This window comes from Ochotona princeps, chromosome 2 (genome assembly GCF_030435755.1).
Source record: "Ochotona princeps isolate mOchPri1 chromosome 2, mOchPri1.hap1, whole genome shotgun sequence".
Taxonomy (NCBI): Eukaryota; Metazoa; Chordata; class Mammalia; order Lagomorpha; family Ochotonidae; genus Ochotona; species Ochotona princeps.
In genome coordinates, this window is record NC_080833.1 from 71010761 (window position 1) to 71037782 (window position 27022).

A 27022-nucleotide genomic window follows, 5' to 3' on the forward strand; every position below is an offset into this window, starting at 1 on the left:
TAATATTTGCTTTTTGAACTTGTACACAAATTAATTGATGTGACACTTTCATAAATTCATGAGAATTTTAACAAACTGATTCAAAAGCGTCTCTAAGATAGGAAGACACAGACAACCAAAAGGAAATCATGATTTATTCTTGTTCTAATTCCTCTCAGCAGTTTTTAAAGCAAGCTATCTAGGAAGCATAGTATTTTTATCAACAAGTGAATCTCCCAAATCTTCATACAGGAGGAAAATGAACCCTCCAGTCAATATATCAGGTTGAAACTGTGCATAGCTGTAATCTCCGGTATCACAAAGGATTGGGAGGAGACTGAGAGGAGATGGCTGCTGCTAGCCCAGTGTCACAGCCTTGAAGGCAGCTTCCTCTTGACGGTGCCAGTAATTTTGCCATATGGATTGTCTAATGGTAGCAAGACCTGCGGAAAAAGCACTTGGTAATTTCAGCGACATTAAAACAGCCCTTTCCTTTATATAAATCAACATTAAAACAACAATGGAATGACAACTTGTGACACAGGCAATGTGTATGTGCCACAGTAAGGTCATTTTAAGCATGAGAACAGCTTATTTCTGCCTTGAAGCCTTGATAAATGACTTGCTTTTCCAGAAAATAAGAGTGTTTTTAGTTATTAAGATGGAAATGTTTCTAAAACACATGACATATCCCTGCTTTTTAAGTAGGATGTAGTGAACACAAGTTGACCTCTCCTTGATGACTCAATTTGGCCATCAATAATTGTCCAAGGCTGCAATGCCACCATGCCCTCCAGAGCAGCTGAGGACAGCTGAGCTGTTAGCTCAGTGCTAAAGGGCTCCAGACAGCTGCACTCGGGAGTTCTGTCTTTCCACCTTGCCATTTGTTACTTGTTGTCACAGGCTCCAAGTTCATCCTTCGTACCTCTACCTCATACATACCTGTTGGTTGCCCAAGGGCCAGATATTGACCTCAGCCATCCCCAAAGTGCAAAGACAGACACAGGGACAGCTTGTGCCTTTCTGTGCAGTCCTGACCTAAGCAGGGGCTAGAAGTCCCACCACTTAGAATATTTGACCAGCCAGCTCCCTAGGAGGGGTCGCTGCAGGCTTGAGGCTCGGGTCATTGACAAGAGCCTCCTCCCTCTGCTTGCATGCCTTAGTTGAACATCACTGTCTATCTTGGTAGCTGACCCCTCTTCTGGTTAGTGTCCTCTTGTTTTGCAACAGGTGGACATGGCCAAGATTACCTTCAGGTCTGTCTTCTGCTGAGAGAGGCTGATCATTTTTAAAGGGCTCTATATTCTAGCCAATGGTCTACTGGTAGTCACCATTCTTTCCTGTCTCTGGAGTTAACACCAGTGCTTCCCTCCTTTTAGTGAATGAATAGCACATGGATCAGAGATTGCAACTCAGGGGTCTATGTCAACCTACACCAAGCATCTAAGTTTTCCCCTTGCTCCCCAAAACCACTCTGTCACTCCACCTGCAGCCAAAAATAGTATAACACTCAGTGGAGTCTACCAACATTATTTGCACAACTGTCACAAGGTGCCTAGACAAAAGAGTCGCAAGGCCATTGAATCAGCAGATCCAGAATGGGAGAACTGGAGACCTCAGTACCAGCCCTTTGCCACTAAAGGATATGACAGCACAGCACCAGAGCCATGCTAATAAGCTCCTTTCCCATCTCATTCCCTCGTGTACCAAACAAAGTACCAAGAATTTGTGTTGCAAATTCTAGGAACCAGTGGGAGGATGAATCAAAAGGAGAACTACTGTAATTTTGAAAGCCTAAGAGGCAAGGGTTGTTCTTTTCCCTAGGAACTGATCACAACAGGCAATGGATCAGGGATTCAGGCTGCCAGGCCTGACACACTGGAGGAGTTAGCCTTCTGCTATGACTAAAAACAAGTCAGAGTAAGCACCATTTCTGAAATAAAGGTTTCCTTTCAAAAACTGAATTTCCTCATCTTGCCTTCTACAATTGCAATTAGAAATACAAAAATGCTTCATCCACACTGTGTGTATTGTGCTGCATACTTTTCAAGTGACTGTTTCATCAAAAGGTAGAGAAGAAGGAAGAAAATACAAATGGAATTCACCCTTTTCCTCCTCATTGCCTCATGATGAAAGAATAATGAAGCAGCAGCCTTGTTGGCACTTTTCAGAATAATGCATCTCAGAGCTGTTCGCCAGACACGCTCTGTTCTTCCCGTGTCCTCTTCTGTTACTCCCAAATTTGCTCCATAATCATCACCTACTTCTAGGGCTCTCCAGCTTCAAGCATATGAAAGGCCCAGAGTCTAAGAGGCTTCTAGTCAGTGGCAACTATGAATATTCCCCAAAGCAGGAGCAGGTGCTTGGCACGGCTGTTAAGATGCCCGTTGGAGCGCTCACACCCATGTTGGAATTGCTGAGTTTGAATCCTGGATCCACTCCCAGTTCCAGGTTGCTGCTGATGTATACCCTAGGAGGCAGCAGTTGGTGGATCTTGTAATTTGGTCTCTGCCATTCACACAGAACATCTAAATTAACTTCTTCACTTCTATCTTAAACCTGGCCCAACCTGGCTGCTGCAGGCGCGTAGGAAGTGAACCAGCAAAGTGAACCAGTGCATCTTTCTGTTTTGATCTCTTTGCCTTTCAAATAAATATAAATAAGTAACTAATTAAATTTAACTTAATTTTGATGATATTATTATGCAATGTTAATAAGTAAATTGGGCCAAAGAGTATGTGGGAAGTTTGTTATCATGACCCTATAATTTTTGTTTTCTAAATTTAAAGTTATTCTAAAATATTAACTAATAAACACATGGATGTGTGGCTATATACATAAATAAATATTCTCCAAACTGACAGTTGTTAACCTTGACATTATCAACTCCAGCTTATATCAAGGCACAAGTGGAGCGGGACGGAGACTACTTACCTCTTCCTTGTTGATCAGTCCCATCTTGGACATGTCTATGTTAAAGTAGTGAATGTTTGGCAGGCTGATTTCCATATCCTCTATCTAGAATCCACAACAAAATGTATTATACTGAGCAATAATAAATCCTTCTGTCACTTTTTGTATCTCATCCCACCTATCTACTACCTCATTACACAGGTCCCAGTTCTGTGTTGAAGGCACCCTCTGATGTTCCTATATTCTCCAATACGGTTCTTTCCTGTGTCTCTTATTATGAGATGTTGGCTATCTCTTTGAAAAACAAAAATTCTTTGGGTCAGAAATCTGGGACCTTTTCGGCATCCAATTGACTGGCAGGTATTGGCTGATCAACATCCTAAATTCTTCCTCTTTCTATTCATTCTTTTCCAGGTCTGTCTTTAACATTTACAAGTCCTGGAATAAAACTTTAATTGGAGATCCAAGTACCAGATTGATAGACTTTGAAGTTATAAATTAAGCTAACAAAAACTTTTAAGTAAAATATGTTCTTTCTCCTAACTTGACAAATATACTTTTCTAACACCCTGGGAAGCCAGGTGTTCATTTAAAATGTTTCTACTCTTTGGAATCCCAGGCCAGGACAAGGCAGCATGGGAACAGTCAATTCCCAGCACCTGTCTTGGACTCACATGGGTAGGCACGCTGGCTTATAAGTCAAGTCCTTCCATGCATCCTACAAACACCTGCCCCTTGGCCAGCTCTCAGTCCTTGTGTTCTCTGCCCTTCAGAGAATGGTTCTTAGGGAGAAGTTGGCTCCAGTTCCGCAAGGAAGCTCAGTGCTCTTTGAATAGGAAGTTCTAAGAAAATAGTAGCTCCTGAAAGGCTGGTTGTTTTGGTCCCACCAACTCCTCACCCTGCGGAGGGAGAACCAGCCAAAAGAAGGCCTCTAAGTGCAGTGCCACCATGGGAGTCCCTCTTGCCCAGGTCTAAGGGAGGCACGCCTCCTCCTCATTTTCACCAGGGCTTTGTCCCATGCTCTCCTCATTGCATTTCTGCAATTACTCCCAGGAAAATCTTGCATTTTAATCTGTCCTACTTCTGTCAGAAATCTTTTCTAGAGTGCAAATTTAATCATGCCTCATTCAATCTAAACCCCTCGTGGCTTCTAGGCACTTTCAGGGTAAAGTGTACAGGCTCACTGCCTCTTCGCTAATCACAGGCAGACTCTCACCCCTCCAGTTTCATACATGGGAGATCCTTAAAAGTTAGTGACTCTGTGGCCCTGTTTTAATACCTCTTCCCTTCATAGTTTTCCTTACAGTAATCCCCATTCTTAAGTGTGGACTCAGCTTTTATTTGTCCCTAAAGATTCAACACCAACACCTCTCCCTCCAGAAAATGTGACTGGCTGGAATGAGCATTCCATAATACTTTTTCTCTACAGTAAATTTACCAGCTAACTTACTTGTTTTTATTGCTGTTTTCACTTAGCCCTGGACTCTTGAAGGGCAGGGATCATGTCTAATTGATCTTTGTATCCCTAGTGCACTGCCAGAGACACAGCCATCTTTCAACCACTGAATGAATGGATGGGTGAGAAGGTGCATGCCCTCTCCTACATCTGGTATCCTTCATTTTTTTTTCTGGCTCCCCTTGAAGCATAGATCCTCCATCTATGTACCTCTCCCTTAAGTCAATCAAGTAGCCTAAGCATGAGGCTTTAGTCCATGGCAGGTTGGAGAGACTTAAAGGAATTTCAACAAAGTTGAAAAACTACAGCAGTGGCCTGCATTTCAGGTTGGACAGATTTTTCCATTTTTTGCTCTCTTTTAACTTGCTATAACAAGCTTTTGAACAACAGCAGATGTCATGTTTCATGTGTCTCCCACTTTCTTATTTTAACTCTCAACTCTATCTCAGAGCTGACAGGAGACACAACAATGTTCTCAATCCCCAAAATGGCAAGTACCAACACAACCTACCTCAGGGACACGGCTCAGAGCAAGCACCTGGATGTCATACAGGGTCTTCTGGACAGAGGGCGAGTACTCGCCTTTGTCATAGGAGCCAGCAAATTTCTCCAGGACAGTGTCACGAACAATGTCCCTGAAGCGCAGTGGTAAGAATTATCATAGGATAGATTTTTGCAAAGCTTTACAGAGCCAAGAAGTAGAAAACTTTTCTCCCCCAGAAAACAATCATATCAATGGTTTCAGAGGATAATAATACTTTGTAATGTCAAGAAAACACTCACCCTCATTTTGCATTGCCTTACACACACACACACACACACACACCCTTCAACAACTCTATTGAATATCAACAGGCTGTCTTCATAGTTCAGCACCAGAGCTACATGGGTATTCAGACTAAGTCTCCCACCATGTTTCAGGAGCCCATAATGAAGACTTCAGAGTGCTAAATACATCTAATTGGGTTGCTTGACTGGTCACTTGAATTGCTATATTAGTGGATTTGCTTTGTGCCTAACCTGTGCTAACCAGTCTGTGGCTGTTACTGAATTTTCAATATAGATGAAGCAGATACTATTAGATTCACCAGTTAAGAGAAAAGGAAACCAGGCTTAATATCTACATGAGAGGTACTGTTCAGTGTAACAGTTAAGTCACTGCTTGGAATATCTGCATTTCACACTAAGCGTCTACTTTAATTCCCAGCTACTCTGCTTCCCACCCAACTCCCAACTAATGGAGGGAGGTGGAAATCCTGAGGGGCAGCAGAGGCTAGCTGAAACAGGTGACCCCTGCTACATACAGGTGAGATCTGGTGCTGAAACATAATAGGTTGGGCCTCTGCCTGAGGCACTGGCATCCCATGTGGCCACTAGCTTGGATCCCAGCCGCTGGACTTCAGGTCCTGCTCTGTATTGGCAGTCTTGGAGGGCAGCAGAGGATGGCCTGCACCCATGTGAGAGACCCAGAGGAAGCTCCTGGCTTCTGGTTATTGTGGTTGTTTGGGTAGTGAACTATTGGATGGAAGATCTTTCTGTCTCTCTCTTTCTTCTCGCTTTGTAACTCTGCCTTTCAAATAAAAATAAAATAAATCATAAAACAATACAAAAAAACACTGTTCATAAAATGGGAGAAAATCTATCTCATAATAAAGGGAGCAGGGAAAGCTATGATAGGGAAAGAACTATGATGGGTAAACCCCAGCTCCCAGGCAGAAAGCAAACTCAGGGGGTCCAAAGGCCTAATTGTCCCTTGTCAAAGAGATAATTATAGTAATAGCATCTTGAGATTTTCCAAGCATTTGTCATTTTCAAAGTGCATCTATAAAATTCCTATCATTTTGAGTTTCTCCTGGAGTGACCAATAGTCTCAGTTTTCCTAGGCTCATGGCATTTTCCATGACATGGGAAGTTCTGTGTTCATAACAAGAAAATGGGCAAACTGGGGCAGGTTGGTGACTAGGCTAACTCTATCTGCCTCACCACAAAGCCAGATTTTCTCTTCATTTGATACAGGGCTCCTTACAATGTGCTCCATGGTGCACCAGATTAAGTTTCATCTGGGAGTTTGTACGAAATGTAAATTCATGGACTTATAGATAGGAGCCCCTGGCAGCCGGGGCTCCTATCTTCATTTGAACAAGCTTCAGGTGATTTGGGAGCATACTAACATTTGAGAACCACTGATTTAATAAGGCAAAAAGTGGAAGAAATTTCTGAATAGCAGATAAACAGCTTTTGTCTCCCATTTAAATCTAAGACTCCATGAAGCCTGGCTGCAGGGGAGAAACAAGACACTTCCTGTCCCAGTGTCAGCTCCTCTACACACTCGTACCAGGTGGCCTCAAAGTCCACATCTTTGCTTTGTTGGTAGCGCCACTTGCAGTACACTTGGGTGGCAAAGCACCGGTCCTTCACCTCCGGGAGGGTAGTAAACTGGTCTTTAATGAATCCTTCAAAGCCAGACTGGGTTGTTTTCAAGACCTTGAGGTCTTTGATTCCAGAATGAATGACTGCAGGTCCTGTTCAAAGTAGAAATGTAGGAGAGGATGAGATCATAGACAAAATGCCTCCTGCAAACACCTGACCTGAGTAGCACGGTCATAAATACAATACTTCGTGGCCAAATGGATCAAATTAGAGACCATTATACTAAGGGAAATGAGCCAATCCCAAAAGGTCAAATATCATATGTTTGCTCTAATATAAAAAAATATGATGTCAAATCTAGGAATATTACATGTGAATCTTACCTTATGTCATTTCCTACTGACCTGTACCTTCTGTAATGTGATCTTGTGATATAATTCATTAATCAACCATCCATAAGAGGCTGGTTGTTTATAATTACCTGAGATGGTCAATGTTCCTTTTATCACTGTTATTGGTACTGCCCATAAATAACAAGGATCTAGTCCTCATTGCACCTTCATTAAGACCCTGGGATACAAGAATGAACTTACAATGAAATGACTAACAATCTCCCACATGGTTGGGAGACAGCATGATGGACTTGTGAAAATTCACAGAAACACACCCATTGTGAAACTGGAAGGGAGAACATACGGGAAGGGAGGAAACTTTAGGAGGGGTAAGAGAGACTCTAGCACCAAAAAACAATAAAGATAATTACAAAAAAAGAACATGGTACAATATACCTATGCCAAGAACCATTTTCCTGCCTGTCTTTCCTGCCTTCCTGTGTCTTCTGAAGACTGAGCCAGGCAAATTGTGGCCTTGTCCTTCCACCTGTTTTGGCCTCTCCTACTCTAGGAAGACTGACTTCTATACTATGTCAAGGACATGGAAATGAGCATCTTCCTCCTCTCTATGTGCAGCAATGTCTCAGCCAAATGACCTTAAAAATTTTTGAACTCTACCTCATTCCACTGGCAACTTTGCTGAAATGTTTTTTTGGTAAGTCCTTGAGAGAAGTCCTCTCTACTTGCCATGGTCCCCCTATAGGGGGCAGTCCTTATGTTGCTCATCCACAGTGGTGGACAGCTCCAGTCAGCACTGGGCCCCAAAAACACCTCTAGTCTCCTATACTTATGAAGGTAATGAACTAGACAACTTCAAGAATAGGTAGCAGCACAGACCTAGCTGCACCTAAAGAAATACTGGGAGGATGAGACTCATGGCTCTCTGAGCATATGTTGGCTTCAGCTGATATGATGAAGGCTTGTGAGCGTTGGCTGAAGGAGAAGTGTTAAAGCTGGGTCATAGACACTGTGGGAAGATGAAGAGGAGTTAAACACAATGGAGGAGATGAGGTAGATACTCCTTCTATCTCTTCTACTCCTCCTGAGCTAATGGGGCAGGCAAGTGCCAGACCTAATCTAAAGTGCTTTCGATGCAAGCCAGCCTTGCAGTTACAGCATAGGGCCCAGGTAACTGGTGGAGCACAGACTCAAGGAGGTGAAGTATCTCTCTTTCTCTTTCTATATGAATCACTATACAGCCACAGAAGCTTGATGAAGTCTAAGGAGAACACAGCATTGGGTAATACATTGGGAGACATCCACAGTGTGGATGTCACATTGTGAACAACGGACACAGTGAGTGCTGCAAGGTGGGAGTGTTTGTTGGGATGTTGGAATAGTCTAGAAGTTTTATAGTATGAAAGCTACAAGATCAAGAAGATTCAGGAATTGGCATTCCAATTCTTATATGTAGGGGCAGGTTGGTACCATTATGGGACCTTTGGGTAGCACTTGACAAACCCCAGAAGCAAAAGTATGATGGGAGATTTATTAATATTGCCTGTTTTCAGTCTCTAAGTCAGCCCTGGCTAGTAGCTGTCCCTCTTGAGCTTAGTCTAAAACTCAAGGGTTAGAGGTGCCAGAGATCACCATATCTGTGGTCTTAATTGGAGATTAAGAATGTAACTCACTATCCTCAATTAAAATTCAAGGAAACTCTTAAAAAAACTCTTTAAAAGAAGTCAATGATTTGCATCACCTGTGTGGTTTCAAATGGTGTGGTTAGTTGAGGAGCAGTTTTAGACTATATTTTGGTATTTTCATATACTACACAGAAATAGCAATGGCCAGTGGTTAGTGTGAGATCTTCTGATTAAATAAGGAGTTCTGGTCAAAATGTTCCAGGACAATGTGGTTAAACAGAAAAATAATGCTTAACACTCTTAAGTTCTCACTAGACGCTATATCTAAAGAAGGATCAGAAGAAAAACACCAGCACTACCTTAATGACTTCAGTTGGTGGGGGTTACCAGAAATATATTATAAACACATAGTGCCTCAATATTAGAATTTTCTTAAATGTAACGAATCAAAATCAGTCAATAAATATTTGTTGAATAAATGAATAGATTAATAGTAAGGTTGATTCACATCAAGAAATAAGATGTTTTTCTTTCCTAAACAGTTCACTGTCATCAATCTTTTCCACTCCCCACCCTGATCCCCCTCCGCTGTCACCCACAGTATGGCCAGGGAAAGAATAAGACTGACAATGCCTTAGAATCTCCAGTCTGCAGGCATGCTTTTGATTGCTGTCTTTTTAAGTCTTAATCTTCCTTAAAAATCAAAAATTTATAATGTAGATTTTTTACACATCTGACATTTAGTCATTTACATTTAATCATATGGTTAGAAACTAACATACTTGAAGTAGAAGTTCAATACCATATTGTTGGAATCAATGCTTTTCTTCCTCCTTTTTTGATCATTCTCCATCTATGCACCCTTCCATCCTTTCTTTACCTCTTTCTCTTTTATGTGCTGCAGTCTTTCCAAGAGACAAGGTTGATACCTCAATTTCATAGTGTGATTTGAGAGACTCAAACAGGACCCCAACCTGAAAAATACAATCTCCCTTGGTCTGAAATGGAGCCAGACACATCACTTTTTAAAATGGTGTCCAGGGCCCTGCGTCGTAGCCTAGTGGCTAAAGTCCTTGCCTTGAAAGCACCACGATACCATATGGGCACTGGTTCTAATCATGGCCACCCTACTTCCCATCCAGCTCCCAACTTGTGGCCTGGGAGAGCAGTTGATGACAATCCAAAGCCTTGGGACTCTGCACCCACATGGGAGACCCGGAAGAGTTCCTGGCTCCTGGCTCCTGGCTTCAGATCAGCTCAGCTCTGACCATTCCGGTCACTTGTGGAGTGAATCATCGAATAGAAGATCTTCCTCTCTGTCTCTACTCCTCTCTATATATATCTGAATTTGCAACAAAAATAAATGAATCTTTTAAAAATGGTTTTAATGTATCTTGAAAAAATTATATTTCATAAACATTTATTATTGAAACATAGCAATTCCTTAGCAGAGTAACTCCTTCAGCCTGTGCAAGTTAATATTATCTACTTGCAATAGTAGCCCCTTCCAGAAAACAAAATCCCATAGAAATGAAACATGAGTTTGTCATCAGGAGTGGTACATACCTGAGTAGTGGGAACTTTTCAGAGGGAATAACGCGAAGGAGGAGTAAGACAAACCTAGTCCTTTCATTCAGCTGACTTTGAACATTAGCATCCATATAAACCATTCTAATTTTGGCTCTTGCATTGGACTGCATCTTTCAAGGATTCCTGCATGCAGTGCTACATGGTGCTTGAACCCGCTGAGGGACTCACATTTCTTAATTTAGATCCTAGCATTTGCATAGTTTCCCCAACTCCCATTTTGAAGAACACTATGCTCCTGAAGAGATTATTAACCTCTCACTTCTTTGACTTTCTCATCTGAAAAGTGGAAACAATAATCTTGTCTATTTATTAGAGAAGCATATGGCCAAGATAATGCATGAAAAGGACTTAGGAGAATAGATGCCTTCAACAAATCTTCCCTGAAAGTTATTATGATGATTTTTCTTACCAGCTTCAACCACCTGTAAATACTCCCCTCAAGATTTACAAAAGCTCTTGGGTTGTGCTGAGCCATCCCCTCCTCTTCCAATTCAGGAAAAGGTGACCCAAGGAGAATGGCAGTCTAGTAGGTCTCATAAAATGTCAGGACTACCCCTAGAATTCGAAAAAGAAGAAAGCGGGCACATTTTTAACATTTGTTTTGGCATCATTTTCACACTAAATAAAATGTTTTGTGTTCCCAGCGACAATTAACTATTGCCACAGCTTTGGCAGAAAGCAAACCTACTCTGGTGCTCTCATTTTACGAACAACACAAACGAGACTCTTGAATGTTAAAACAATTTTTTCCTTGGCACATGTTAAACACCCTGGATGAAATCACAGAGCTTATTTTATCTTCTGGATTGGCAGTGTCCCAGCTTTCTGAACATTTGTAAGAACCTGAAGCTTTCAAATTCATGGGCTCATCAACTTAAAATATAGTGCCTCACACACACTAAAAAAAGATGCCAATTTAGACTAACAAGAAATAATTCAACCAAAAAGACTGTCCTTTTCTAGGTTATTTTACATGAAACCACTTAATCAGCTTTGTTTTTTCTGCCATGGTTATAGAGTAATGCAAAAGTAAGGAAGATTTTTTCATAATTTACATTTTAGACTATAATCTTGTCTAGCTTTCACTGTCCTCCCACGCACTTAACAGATTGTGGTTTATCTCTCGGAGAAGCATCCACCCTATCCTCAAGCTCTCTGAAGGGGAAAAAGCCTCACTGTGAATTAATAGAAAATAAGCCCGATTTCTTACCTACGCATCAGGTGTCACAAAGCACAAAGCTTTACAGAGCCAAGACAAAAAAAAGAAAACCTTGTCATGAAGAGGATAATTGCTTCCACATTTAACACCTCCAAAAAGACACAAATAGCTAAAAGGAGGATATTTTAAACTATATTAAATCATTCTAGTAGAAGCTCTCAAACTTGTAAAGTGCTAGAAAAAGTGAAGATCAATTAAATATAGTTTGCCCTTGAGACTCCATTTAGCTCATGCTGGGAGAGGAAAAGCTCACCCCGGATAGGGAGAGATGACATCACACACTGGGAAGGGAGTGAACTGGCATCTGTGCAACTAAGTGATGGCCAAGGTGATTGTAAATGACCCCATGTTTGCCAAGAACTTTTCTTGTATGGGAACCGAAGTGCACTTTAGGACATCCACAGCCTTCTGGGCAGTGGTCACCTCTGACCATGGTTTTCTACTTTTCCTGTCTCACTTACATTTTCTCACCTTGTCACCTCTTAAATATGTCCACAGGAACTGCACTTTCAACAGCTCCTTTCCTTAAAAGCATCTTCTTACCCACACCTGTCTTCACTTCAATGGATGTAAGGGACTTTTTTTCGCCACCAGAAGACAGTGTCTCTAACTTAGCTCTGTCTCTTTTTCACCTTGACGTTGGCTGAATCATTACAATTAGTGTCAAAACAGTAGAAATCTGATACTTTAAGAACTGTGGGTTATAATTTAAATAGTGCACAAATTTAGGAGCAATTCAGTTTAAATTAGTGACTCAACGATCTCAGCAACATCGAGGCTTGGCTAAGTTTGCATTTCAGCAAAGGAAAAGAGTTCTGAAGATCACGATTCCGTGTGTCGCCTGCACTGACAGCCCGCATCACACCTGCACAGGCTATTTCTCATATCGGAAAGTCATAAGCCTACCATCATTCTTCATCCCTGGGAGTCAACAAGTTTTTTCTACCAGATTCTCTCACAGAACCAGCAGATTTTGAAATATATACAGCTCAACAATGTAGCTTTAAAAGAAATAGCATAGTGATAGTTTCAGAAGAATTTCAAATACTTCAAATGGTGCTTAGGATTCATTAGGGTTTCTATAAATACTTTTCAGTTGATAAATAAGAATGAATCAAGTCTACAGGGAGAAACTCAGTCACAAATCTAGAATGCAAGCATCACTTTGGGAGTTGTGTGACTGTGTAATTAAATTTCTATTTTATTTATTGATTTATTTATTTGGAAGGTAGAGATACATATAGGAAAACAGAGCGAGACACAAAACTTCCCCATTTGCTAACTCACTTCCCAAATATCTACAACAGCCAGGACTGGGCAAGTCAAGGCCAGCAGCCAGGAATTTAGTCCAGGTCTTCCAAGCGGCTGGGAGGGATCCAAGTACTTGAACCAGCACCTGCTGCCTCCAAGAGTGTGTACCACCAGGAAACCATAAGTCAAACCCAGCACTTGTAGGTACCCTGAAAAGAACTTAACCTTCGTGCCAAATTTATATCCCAAGACCTATGTTTGAAGAGGCAAATTCTCACCATTGTAGCCAGCCTCCTACCAAAGCCCCCAGTTAGAGGTTTATACAAACATCCTTCACACTGCATGCACTCATAGATACTTCTTATCATACTGAATCTAATATTGACATGTATTACAATATCTGCAATTGTCACAAATTAAGATTAAACTCTTTTACCAAAAGGGCTTACATCCCTGCTCTTCAAAGAGGGACTAAACAAGTACCATCTTTATAGAGCTCTGGAAGATAACACGCACACTCATACACATATAACTGCTTATACTTAGGGCAACAGCTTTCCCTCCCCTCGCCCTGATCCCTGCCAACCCTGCATGATACAGAATGGGACTGGACTCGAAATGAGTCAAGCTGGAGCTTCTGGGAACACTGCCATGATGATCTCAGTCCCCTGAAACTTTCAGCTTTCGACAGAGAGAAAACACTCTTCCCTGATTATGGCGGCTATTTTTCCCACTCTACAGCAGGTGGGTGATAAGGGTTCAGGTTGATCTTAAATCTCAGGGACTCCTGGAAAGAACTAGTATCAAGAGAAGCCTGCTTTCTTTTCACAGTCAATAGAACCTTGTACTTGGACATGTTGTTTCCACCTCCCTGGCTCTGCTAAAAGTACTCCAGTGGGAGCCACCAAGCAGGCCTGTTTGTGAGCTGCACAGATTCTCTGAATGTCTTATGTTCATCCATACTTCTTAGCCCTTCTGTGTCTAAAGCTATGTCCTCTTCCTCCTGAATACCCTGCTAGACAACACTTGGCAGCCATCCCCACCCCGCCCCTGTAGCATTAGCTACAACAGTGTGATTAGATTTTTAGCAAGAGTCCCATGTGTTTTGTTTTTGTTTGTTTACTTTTTAAAAACTTTTATTTTGAATTTTGAATTTTATGGTACAATTCCATAAAGTTGGGGATTCTCTCCATCACAAATTCCCACCCCCCTGACTGATTTTCCCCATATTGTTACAATAGTAGAGTCCTTCATAAGGAGTTTTAAAGGCTTGTGGGGTTCTGTCCCACCCAACCCTTTTAACTGCTCCAAGTTATTTTCCTGTGCTGGATACTTGGTATGAGGATCTACTCTCAGGATAAATCCAAAAACTAAGTGTTAAAATTGTAAGAATGCCATCAACTTGGGTTTCTGCATAACAACATGTAGTGCAATGCTGTTTCCCCCACCACCCCTCAACACACATATACACATGGTGACTGGGCACACAAATGCTAAACTGGACTCACCTGTGAAAAGGCAGCTTCTTGGACTGAGACACAGCACACAGGCTTACTCAATACGCATCCTGTTCTCACAATAATCAGACCTACTTTCCTAAAACATATATTTCTTCTGCACCCCTGACACGACTATTCCAATCCTTCTTCAGTCTCTTTCTCTTTAAACTGCTCAGCCCTAAAATTAAGGCGTTGTCCCTGGAACGCTCATATTTTCTGTTGGTTTTTTGGGAATCTCATTTCTTATGACATCTTCACCTACTATCACTTTATTGACGTTCACCAAATAGATCACCAGGTAGTTTTTCCAAACTCACCAGCTTTCCCCTAAAACCCTTCTCCTTGGCTGTATTCTTTCTAGTAATTTCCAGACTCTCCCACTTTAGGGTCACTTTACCTCCAGCTGTCCAAATCTCATATATATTCAACCCTAAAATCTATTGGTTGCACTTCACAAATGCCTCACATAACACCGTCACCATCTTGATCTCTTCACCTCAACTTGTACTGCCTTAAATCACACACCATTCCATGTTCATCTGGGCAACAGTTTTCCAGACATCTCATCATTGGCCTATTTCTCTAGAATGTTCGATGAGCCTTGGTCCAAATAACTGAACCAAAGGATGAATACACACACATAATCACTCACCTAAATGCTAAAGACCTTACCTAGTCCTCCACTGCCCTTCTAAACAGTAATTCCAGCTCTTATTTAGGAGTACTTTCAGGGGGAATCAAGATGGAGGAATAGGGTAAGGACACGTTTAAACAGACAGAAAAACATTTAATCAGGATGAAGCAGAGAGGACACATTCCAGGAAATAGGAGAGAACAGAACAACAGCAGAGGGGTACCTGGAAACTGACACACACAGGAAAGCAGCGGACACAGCAGTGTGGTGTTGCAGTGACTGATACTCCAGCGGCATTCAGCTAACAGCAATCTGAACTCCACCAGCAGCCGGAACTCCACCAGCAACAAGGTGGGAGGGACTTTCACTGGGAGCTTGGGTGGTGAACCCAGACAAAGAATTGTCCATCCAGCTGGTCCATTTGATTTGACCAGGAGCAGAGACAGAGCAGCAGTTCTCAGACAGGCAGTGCAAGAACAGAGTGGATTTCACAACCAGGTCAGCCCCCTAGAGCTGAATTGGGTGCCATTTTGCATAAAGAGACAAAGACAAGGGAAAGGACTGAGCATACACTGAACTGGGAGTGAACACATTTCTGACTCAGTGAACTACATCAACGTGGCATTCTACAGGTTCCACCCAAGACAGGTCTGGGTAGCCCTGAGACATGACGGCCAGCAGATCAAGAACTCTAGTAGTGGTACGTCAGGTGTCATTTTGTACACTGTGGCAATAGCTTTAGGACTGCAGGGAATAACAGTGAACTGCGCATGCACTGAGCTCGCGAGAACTCACTGAGTTCCGTGGATAGCACTGGTTCTGCAGGAAAATAATACTGACTGTGGCATCATATGGGTCAAAATAGGTCCATGTGGCACCCAGACCTAATGTCCAACAGGTTCCAACAAGATCAGTGCCACCAACAACTTAACTATATTGGATGCCTGGTGTCTCTCTAATCCTGGCACCTGCTCCAACCGAAAGTGGGATAAAGGTTGCAGAAACAACAGTGTAGCCTCAGCACGGTATCACAGGAGGAGGAGAGTGGTGAGCCAAGAGCTGGGGCTGTGGAGACCATGGTGGAAATCTAACATAAGGACTCACCTGGAACTCACTGGAGGTTGTGGCACAATTGGCGGCAAGCAAAAAGTTGTGTACCAACTGCAATAAGTAAAATCACATGTAGACCTGTGGGTGACATAGCTTAGAAACCTACCCCAAGGAGAAGACTCTGCTAACCAGAAGTACAATGACCAAGAGCGAAAGAAGAGCAAAAGCACAATGAATATTACTGAAAACTCCCCTGCAAAGGAGCAAAGCCCTATGCCAACCTCAGAGTTAACTGAGGAAGACATCGAGAAAATGGGGCACACAGAATCCATAAGACTCATTTTAAAGCTTCTGATCAGAAATGAGAAGCACATGCAAGAGCTCAAAGAATTTAAGGAAGCAATAAAGCAAATCAAGGCTGATATATCAGAAATTAAGAACATAGTAGAGCAAATTAAAAGTACAATGGAGAGTCTCCAAAATAGAATGAAGCTAGCAGAAAAAAGAATCTCAGAATGGGAAGATATTTCCTGTCATCAGGGGGAAGCAAACAAAAACTGGAAGCAGAGCTGAATCAGGCCAAAAAAAGTATTCAAGAATTGAAAGCCACTTTTAAGAGGCCAAATGTAAGAGTTATGGGAGTCCCAGAAAGGGGAGGGAGTGAATTGGGGAGAGGATAAGGAAAATACCAGGAACCTATGAAATTGTATCATAAGATGATCATAATAATAATAAAATGTAAAAAAAAAAAAGGAGTACTTCCTTTGTGCCAGTTACTCTGCTCCATGTTTCAATAAAATAATTGTAGAATTTATCTGCTTTATTTCTCTAAACTATTACACAAGAGGAACTGATATTTCTCTTTTATAAATGAAAACCCCCTGAAGTAGTATAATTTATTTGCTTTCAATCACATAGTTATGAAGTAGTGGAGCTCAAACTCAAATACAGTTCATTCTGACCTTGAATCCTCTGTGCCTAACCAATGAACAAAACCATGTGCAATTCATGATAAACTTGCTGGTGTGGCACATGAGGCTCTTTAGGATGCAGTCTCAACTATCTTCATCCTCATTTCTTCTTCTGACATTCTGGGGCTCAGCCCCTCTGGATTCTTGTGGCTGTTTCTCATATGCTTTGCCCTCTCAACAACTGAGTAAACCACTCACCCAGTACAGAGCTCAGCCTGACACAGGTTTTCAAACTATTTTAGTTCCCTGTTTCATTGCTTCATGTATTTTAGCTGTATGAAGCCTGTTTCTTCTACCGGTAATTCCTTTCTCCTTTTCTATGCTTAGCATGTTTTGAAGCATTTTCCAAATATTGTTTCAAATATTTTTCTCCTGTCTTGTCAAGCTGTGAGAAGAGCTAAATTTCTGGTTCTGTAACATGCCCAGTCCCTCTGTGTGGTACTCATCTTCTCATAGTATAAAAAATCTATTTAAAAGTCTGTTATTATTCATCTGCTATTAACTCAGGGGGCTGGAGAATGTTGAATTCATCTTTTATCTATAGCTCCTTACATACCAAATAAGTCCTCAAATGCTAGTTTTTAAATGGATAGTGTATGAAAGAGTATTACATAAGCATTTCTCAGAAGTACTCTCACTTTTAAATTCTCTCTCCTGCAGTCTAATTTTAGTCTTTCTTATTATCCTACATAACTAAAAATGGAATGAAGAAAATGCTAAGAATCACCAAAGACACTGAACACCAGTGTTGAGCTGTGCGGATCAATATAGCAGCCACAAGCAACATGGTGCCATTTAGCACTTAAAATATGACTAAAGTGACCTGGGTACTATAAATTCAAACTGCACAGAGCATTTCATGGACTCAATTTTTAAAGAGACATAAAATATTCCATCAATAATTTTGTATGTATAACATAATGAAATATTTTTGATATATTGAGTTATAAGAAATATACTTTCAAACTTGATTTTCTTCACTTATATTTGCTTTTCCAATGTGACATTTGGAAAATTTTAGAAATATGCATGTGGCCTGCATTATATTTCAATTTGACAGTTAGTTTAGTGTTTCTAATTTAATGAGTATAATTAGTGTAGTTTGGGTGGTAAAATATCAACCAAAGAACCAGAAAACTTTCTTTTCTTTCTTTTCTCTAAGGTCACATGGCTAAAACAAGATGAAAGGAATGGAGTGAGGGGAAGAGGAAGGAAGAAAAAATGGAAGGGGAAAGGAAGCTTGTTGTTTACATTTTAATAGCATACAGTTCATCCAGTCCGCAGAGCTCCCATGACTACACATTTGGGAGATAAAAATTCAACTTCCCCTTAACACAACTGTTATTCTCTGTTATATAAGCAACATATTTTAAACTGACAATTAACTATTAAAAAGGTGCTGTGTCTCAACTTCACTACAGGTGGTGAAACTGTTCAATGAAATCAGCACACTAGAATTTTTTGATGAAAATATTATCCAACAGAACTTACAGTTGGAAGGGACCTTTTATCTTATGAATCTTATAATCTTCCTCATGTTTATTGTATGTCACCTGAAACTCTTAGCTTGGAAGAAAAAGAAAAAAGCAAACAAGATAAAACAAAGGCCCAAAACAGAGAAAAGGGAGGTAACTGGGGAGAGACATAATGGAAAAATGAAAAAGTTCAGAGTGCATGTGCTCAGTTTATAATTGAAATGTTTTTTTGTTGAGAGAGACATTCCCACTTCCTTTGGTCCTATGATTCCCAGAGATATAATTGAATTTTTAGCCAATTATTGCATTTTATTCTGATAATTTCAACAAATCAGTGAACTCAAGCTTTAGGAATTATTATCTGCTAAGTTCGATAATCAATTGTAATAGTATCAGAGGTTTTATTGTGCTACTTAGTTGTAGTAATGTATGATGCAAAAAGTATTGCTTGGAAAGTTCAGAAATTTGAAATTTCACCAATCTGACTTTTTTCCCTCAAGTCAAAATCAGATAATTGAAATGATCAGTCCTACTCAACCCTCAGATTTTGTTGCAAAATGAATTATTATGTGTTAAGGCAAAATGTGGCCAATGCTTTACTGTAATTCAAAGTCACAGTATTCATACCCATTTACAATGTAATTGAAGAATTCTCTAATATTTCCTTCATGTTAATAAAGAGTTGTTTACAAATAATAAACTTCTGAAATCAATTTTGCAGAATCAAAGTATGAAAATATTTTCTTACCACTCCTCAGCTGTTCAACCTCACAGAAGTGTGTTCCAGTGGGAGTATGAATAAATGCATGGACATGTTTAACTCCATTCTGAAAATTAGGATAAACTGGTGTTCAATAACATTTCAGCAATGCCATAGACCCAATGTCTTTAATTAAACTTGGAAAATAAATCAGGAAGATAACCTTTTCAAAATGCTTCCAGGGAGCTTCCTCCACGTAAACATGAGCTCGGAGGACGTGATTAAAGGAAGAAAGGAAATGCTCACAGATATTCATAGCAAAGGCTTCTATGCTTTTGATCTGTAAAAGAAACAAACTGCCAGCAGACAGAAACACTTGCTGCATCTAAAAATAATCTTTATCCAAGGATCTCACTTTCTTGATCAATTGCGTTTTAGGAGAGAAGCACAAAATTGGAAAGAATCTGAAGAGAAGCGTTAGCCCTTACTCCACTTTTTCACTAGAGCTCCCAAGTGTGGTTAATAGATCACCATTGCCAGGACAGATCCTTTCTCTGTCCCTCTCTTTTTCTATCTCTCTCTCTCTCTTTCTCTCTCTTTAAAGATTTATTTGTTTTTATTTGAAAGGTAGATTTTACAGAGAGAAAAGGAGAGAAAGAGAGAGAGAATTTCCAACCCACTGTTGCACTCTCCAGACAACTGCAATGCCTGGAGCTGAACTGATCCAAAATTGGGAGCCAGGTGCTTCTTCTGGGTCTCCCTCTTAAGTACACTGGCAAAAGGTCATGAGCCATCATCTGCTGCTTTCCCAGACACATTAACAGAAAGTTAGATCAGAAGTGGAGCAGCCAGGACACAAGCTGGAGCACATATGAAATGGGCTGCCTATGGAGGATTAGCCTGTTATGCCACTGCACCAGCCCTGACTTCCTTGTTTTCTCCATGACTGAGTAAAACATGACATAACGTTCAAATTCTTCTTCATTATGAACTCAATTTCACCTACACAAGTCACAATCTTTTCCATAACACTATCATCCCTTCTGGACATTTCACAGTGGACCTCCATGTACCCTGAGAAAAAAATGGTAATGAAGGAACTCGCATAGTCCTTGCCCTGCCTACAGGCCTTCTATTGATCATCACCAGCTCTCTTCCTCTTAGGCAATTCTGATTCTCACATGTACTCTTCATATTAACTCACAGGCAATATTTGATCCTAGCACAATTTATGACTTGATAGTGGCATTGCCAGTAATTAAGATCAACTGTACAGGCATCCCCAATCTGGTTCAATTTTACACCTGTTGTCCAGAATAATTCCTTTTTAAAAGACTTATTTATTCCTTTGGAAGACAGAAATTACAGAGCAAGGAGCAGACAGAGAGATCTTCCATCTACTGGTTCATTATCCAGATGGCTGCAATGCCCAAGTCTGGGCCAGGACTAAGCCAGGAGCCAGCAGTTTCATCTCTAGGTTTCCCACATGAGTATCAGGGGCCCAAAGACTTAAGCCAAATTCTATTGCTTCCCACCAAGCCGTTAGCAGAGAGCTGGATCGGAGGTGGAGTTGCAGGGACATGAACCAGTGCTCAAATGAGAAGCTAGCTTTGTAGGTGATGGTTTCACCCTCCATGCCACAGCACCAGCTCCATGAGAATAATTACGAACAGCATCCTATTTCACTCTCTAAAATGACCTGTCTTCTATAAGAAAATACATTATTGTTCTATCTGTACTGAATGAATTTAAACTATTTTCAACATGTAGATTCATTCCATCACTTGCCTTCAACTCTTCACACAGCAATACGTGGAAGGACTATGCTGCCTGGTCCTCTTTTCCATCCTAAGACAAGCCTATATTCCAACGACTCTTATCAAAGAACAATTTTTTCCCTTCACTCTGTGTTTGCCAAGCTGCTCTGATCAGGAAGAGCAAAGCCTGAGTGGAGATAGGCTTTACAGAATTGTATTGGTTCTTTTATTTGTAACAAAAGCGGCTGTTCCAGTGTACATTTCTTGTCTTTTTATACTTCTTGGTAAGATAAAAAAAATTATAAATTACCCAGAGGCCTGTTGTGAACAAAATATCTTCACTCACACCCCAGAACAACTGGATGTGAAATTGCTAAAATATCAGTCTCTATCCAATCTCAGTCTCCACTGAAAAACACAATTAATTAACACACATGAAGAGTAAATGGTAGTTAAGTGGACAAACTTAGAAGATATTAAAATTTGCACAGATTTTGATAGCTTTTTAATGTGTTTTGTAATCAAAATTTTCTTCTGCAGTAATACCAGAAAGAGTAAGCACATTTTCTTCTGTAAATGCATGTAACTCCACAAGAAAAAATAAGTTACAGGAGAGAATAAAACGCCTGAGGAAAAATGTGTTAGATTCTGAAACCAGGGGCATCAGTAGTCTGTAAGCCTAAAAATGGAATACTATGTTAATGTGTCACATAAGGTCCTCTGCCTAAAAGATTGTAGCTGTAAAGGCTCAATCCAAGCATAGAATGCTAATTACTAGAGGCTTGGAGATGAGAGAAATAAAGGTAGTTTGGATTTTTAAAAATAGAGGTATCCCATTTATTGTGAAAAAATAGATGAATATGAGCTGTTAATAAAAGAGGAGGTGGGTGAAGGGTATATGGAAACTTTGTTAGTGTTTTGCAATTTTTGCTTTGTAAATTAAAACTACCATCTAATAAATATTTTAAAAGATAAAAAGAAAAGATTGCAACGAAGGTCAAGAAGCAAAAACAAAAGTGGAAGAAATATTTCTTAAAAAAAAAAAAAACTCTGTTGATGGACATTTTGGTTGCTTCCATGTTTTTGCAATTACTGATTGTGCTGCTATGAGCATAGGAGTGCATGTTGGTTTCTCATAAAACAAGTGTTCTGGATATATTCCTAGGAGTGCTATTGCTGGATCATACGGTATGTTGAATTTGAGTTGTTTGAATATTCTCCATACTGATTTCCATAGAGGCTGTACCAGCCTGCAGCCCCACCAGCAGTGGAGTAGGGATCCCTTTTCCTCGCAACCTAGCCAACAAGTGTTGTTGGTGCTTTTATTCATTCAGAGGATTGGATAAGAAAGCTATGGTTCATCTACTCCATGGAATACTACTCAGCTATTAAAAAAAAACAAAATGCAGTTCTTTGTGGCCAAATGGGCCAAACTGGAAACCATAATGCTAAGGAAAATGAGCCAATCCCAAAAGGTTAAATACCACATGTTTGCCTTAATTTAAGATGATATGATGTTATGTATAACATGTTATGTTTTGAATGTTATATGTTGTGTATAAACTAAAATTGAAATGTCAATGAGGTGGTCACAGAAGGTGGCTGGGAACTCGCATTTACTTTTAACATATTGGTTACTCATTACTATGTCAATTAATTCCATAATGATGTAAATTTTTGCTGATGGTATGTTGGAGCTTTCAATTGACTGGGATGATACTCTGCTGGCTCTGTCTTCAGACCAGAGAGGGTATACCTAAGAAGCCGTTGAACTTGACTGGACAATAAGATGCTGGACTCTATGTTTGGTATACGCTTGCAATGGGGGAATCTCAACTGAACTTGAACTGTGGTTATGCAACAAGGTGGAGGAATCCACCATGGTGGGAGGGTTTGGGGAGGGGTGGGGAGAACCCAAGTATCTATGTAACTGTGTCACATAATACAATGTAATTAATGAAGTTAAATAATAAATAATTTAAAAAAAACTCGTGTGATTGTATAGCAAGCCAATTCTCTGCCTGTGGTGCTGATATCTCATGTAGGCTCCTATTTGAGTCTCTGCGACACCATTTCTGATCCAGGTCCCTGCTTATGGCCTGGGAAATCAGTGGAGAATGACTTAAGTTCTTAGGACCTTGCACCTACATGGGAGACCCAGAAGAAGCTCCTGGCTTCTAGCCCAATTTTAACCATAGCAGCCATTTAGGGGGTGAACCAGCAGAAACAAGAGTATTCTCTACCTCTCCTCTCTAATGCTTTCAAGTATAATCAATAAATCTTAAAAATGAAGAGGGGAAATTGTAGAGAGGGCAAGCTTTTTGGCAAATCTGGGGTTTTAGTAAAAAGAAAATGCTTACATGATTTAAATGTTAAATACACTAAAAGGCAAAAGAATATGGAAGGCTTACATCCCAAACCCATACGAGTATCCAGAAAACTCTACCAAGATAGACAGTGTCCAAGGAGACCAACACATACCCCTTTGAACTTGGCCAAGACATGAATGGTGTTCTTCATAGTGTCTGTAGGGATGATGTCTGAATTGTCTCCATACACATAATCTTTTTTTGAACTTAGAGTAAGCTGCACTGAAGCTGCAACCTCTTTGATACTGTGATATTTTCCATCTCGTCGAATATGGAGTACTTTTACCATATCCTTTCCATAGCCGGTGCGTACAAACTCCACCTCCTCATTCTGCAATGACACCACAATTATCTTTTAGAAGAAGACTAAATGAAAGCAACGTGTCAACTGTTAAAGTTTTAGCTTACTATATCATTGCAAAAGGTGAGAAACAGAGTATTTATAAGTGAATCCCCCATTCCACCTTTGAGGAAATGTGGGATCTTGTGTAAAAACAAAGCAAACCCCAAAAAGCAACTGAAAATGGATCCAAATGCTCTGATAGGCTGAGATTTGTGTGATAATCATAACTAATAATAAAACCTCTTGAGTCAAAGCTGAACCACTTTGCTCTATTTTTTATTTTTTTAGTTATTTTTATAATCTTACTTACATGATTTGGGTACAAAGGGTCGAGGGCTACAGGAAAGTGAGTAGACCATTGTTTCCACACTAATATAATCCTTTTTCCCACTGTATCTGGAGTCAGGGGAGAAACAAAGGGAGAAGTCCCACCCTGCCTCCCACCCATCCCAGATCCCCGAGGTGGAGCATGCTCCAAGAGTCCTGCTCAAGCAGTTTTGATGGTTCAACAATTCTGAATTGCTGCCATTCTTGCTATTCCAAGCACAATGAAATCTCTTCGGAATCCACTGGCTGACATAATCTCTTCAAGTTGGAGGGATCTCCAAAAACACTTCGTCTGAGGTGATCCCAGACCTGGTTCTTGTGTGTGATTGCCAGTACAGGGTCCAGCACAATCTGTCACCCCAATCAGCTTATGCACATGCTGGCGGGTCAGTTGCAATTGCTGGGTCAGTTCTATTTCCAGCTCTGTCTTCCATGCAAACCAATGGGTGTTGCAGTCCAGCCCAATCCTTCCCATTTCATACTCGGCCCTCCCTCAAACCAGTGGGAGCTGCAGCCTACTTGGGGCAAATCCCCACAAACCCCACCAGGCCTTCCCTCTACCATGGTTCCCATGCATGCCACTATGTACCACAGACTTGTTCAGTCTGCCCACATCCCTTTTAGCTCTCACACATGTCAATGGGCATTGAAGCCTAGTTCAACCCAACCAACCCTATTATCCAGCCCACACATATGCTGGAGGGTGCCTTTCTGTCTTGCCACCCCTGCCGCTGTCCTAGTTTAAGTGCTCTCCAGTGGGAGTGGTAACCCAAGAGGGAGATTCCCAGTATTTCCCTACTAGGCCACTCCCACTCCTGGATTATGCACTCTCCAGGTGGTCCTAGAGTTTAACTTGACAGATTTAGTCCCCATTGCCAGCCTCTGCCAGCTGATGCAAAGCCCAGCAAACCCTCACCCACTCTAATTTTTGCTTGCACCAGTCAGAACAATCAGACTTTTCCCTGATCTAGCTCACATGAGGCCCACAGAAGTATTGTAGTCCTGCCTGGGATGGTCTGCCTCCATCCCAACTCATACTCTCCAGTGGGAACGGCTGTCCAGCAGAGGAGCTCACATTCCCCCTGCGGTTTTGCCACCTCCGTCCCTGGTTCTCACATATGCTGTTTGGGCACTGCAGCCACTTCTGGTACGGCTCACCTCCCCTTGGCATTCTGTAATATGTTTGTGTCGCAACTGAGCCTAGCCCAACTCATACTCTATTCTGGTGCTCGATTTCAACAGTGGGTGATGTAAACTGGTTCAGCCTTGTCTGCCCCTGACCTATGCCAAATGTATGCCAGTGGGTATCTTTCTCTGGTCTGGTCTGATCTGGATTGTTGCCTATTGTGGTTCTTGCGCTCATCTGCAGGGACTGTGTCCCAACAGAGGAGTTTCCCAAACTCCTCCATCAGAACCTCTCCCATTGCCAGATCTTGCGCGTACTTGTGGGTCCATGGGCCAGCCATCCTTGCTGGCCTTCAATCCATCTTACTGTTGGATGTTTCAACCCAGCCAAAGCTTGTCCATACCCAGACACTGCTCACACATAGCTCAGTAGGGGCAGAGACCTAGCCTAGTCAGTCCTACATCTACCCAGGTTCTCCAGAGCACCAGATGGTGCTGGCATCTAGCCTGGTTAGGTGTGCCCAGCCCCAGTTCACACTTGTGCCAAGGGAGATTGCAGCCATATCCAGACCAGAACACAGTCCCCACTCTGGCCCCTGCACTCTCCCATGGGAAACCCAACCCAGCAAAGATGTACTATCACAGTTCCCCAACTGAGTCTATTCCCAGCCATAGATTACATGCGTGCCAGTGATTGCTCTGACCCAGTAGGCTTAGCCCCTCACCTGTCTCAGTCTTTGCCTTTGATGCTGTGACCTAGTATGCCTGGCTCATGCAGACCAGTCGGTGTAAGAGCCTAGCTTGGCATGACCTGTGCTTCAGCCTGATTTCTGTTCTTCCTTGTGAGTTGAGGTTTACTTGGCCCTGCCCGGTCCACCCCCTTCCATTTGCAGCCCAGCCCACCCCACAACATATTTTAGGACACACTTTCGGGTGCTGCTGCCTTGACCTTCCCAGACTGTTGTCGGTTCCTTTACCTGTGAATGATGGCAGGTTCCATGGTCACACCTAGCTCAGCCCATCACCACCCTAGCTCATGAGCTAACCTGCGGGACTTTTATTTCCACAGGATTGGGCCCACACTTGCCCCAGAGAATCTACCCCTGAACCTGGTTCTCTCAAGTGCTGGTTAGTGTCTTGACCCTGCCAAGTGTGACCAGTCCACTATTCTATCACCCAGTCAAGTAAGGGTCCCTAGCTCTGCCAGACAGGCCCCCATTCATAGCTTTGGTGTAGACTGGTGTGTGGCAGTCAGTGATGCTCTATGCTAACAGCCCATCTCAGGATTCCCATGGGCTGATGAATCAGTCTGACTCAAATAGATCTTATGGATACTTCCCTCCAAACCAGCAGGTCTCAGTCCCCATGCCTGCCAGAAAGTTCTGGGACCCTGTTACTGGGAATCACCCAGAATTCATCCCTCACCTACACTCATACTTATCTTTTACATGGGTGTCCCTAGGCAGCAATTACATATCTTAAAAATCCCAGAGCTCAGCACTGGGTGGCCAGCAGGCGCCACTTGGTGTGCTGACCACTCAAAGCCTAGGACTTAGTCAACTGCCTTTCAGCAGTGACTTTGGCCTGAGGTCCCAACCTTGGGTCCAGCCTGGCTGGAGCACTCCCCACAGCCACCACACTGCAGGGAGCTGCTTTCACCCCAACCCCATGGCCCAAACCTGCCCTATTTTTATGTAAACCTTGCTAATCTAATCCTTGTAACATCTCTGTGGAGCTCATCATGCCACTGTACAGAGATTGAGCTCCAAAGTGATGAAGTGGCATACCCTAGTTCACACAGCTAGGATTTACCCTCACATTGATTGCCTTCTCATTGCAGAGAGCTTGTGATATAAACTTTCTTGAGTAGGTCCGTGGGAAGTAATGATATACCTTTTGGACAGAGAATGACATTCTGGCAAGAAAGTTCTGAGACTAACAGAAACCTTGTGAACACTGCCTTTTCCACCTGCTGTCGGGAAGAAGAACCATTGATGACAGAGTCCCGATTACCTTCAT

The 27022-nt window shown here is 41.7% G+C and overlaps 1 protein-coding gene across 1 annotated transcript; it reads right to left on the reverse strand.

Moving 5' to 3' along the window:
• On the reverse strand, positions 1-27022 carry LOC101526796 (uricase). Its single transcript, XM_058681290.1, has 8 exons — positions 27017-27022; positions 23321-23560; positions 19306-19422; positions 19131-19209; positions 6684-6870; positions 4860-4983; positions 2914-2997; positions 1-422 (listed from the first exon to the last, which is right to left on the reverse strand). Exons 1-8 carry the CDS (start codon positions 27020-27022, stop codon positions 348-350), a joined length of 912 nt encoding a protein of 303 aa, XP_058537273.1. The 3' UTR covers positions 1-347.

Excerpts from the sequence above, each read along its gene's own strand:
- LOC101526796 (XM_058681290.1), bottom strand. Across the intron at positions 4,984-6,683 it reads GTGGACTTTGAGGCCACCTG|GGACATTGTTCGTGACACTG; the intron begins GTACGAGTGTGT and ends ACTGCGCTTCAG. Across the intron at positions 423-2,913 it reads GACTGATCAACAAGGAAGAG|GTCTTGCTACCATTAGACAA; the intron begins GTAAGTAGTCTC and ends CTTTTTCCGCAG.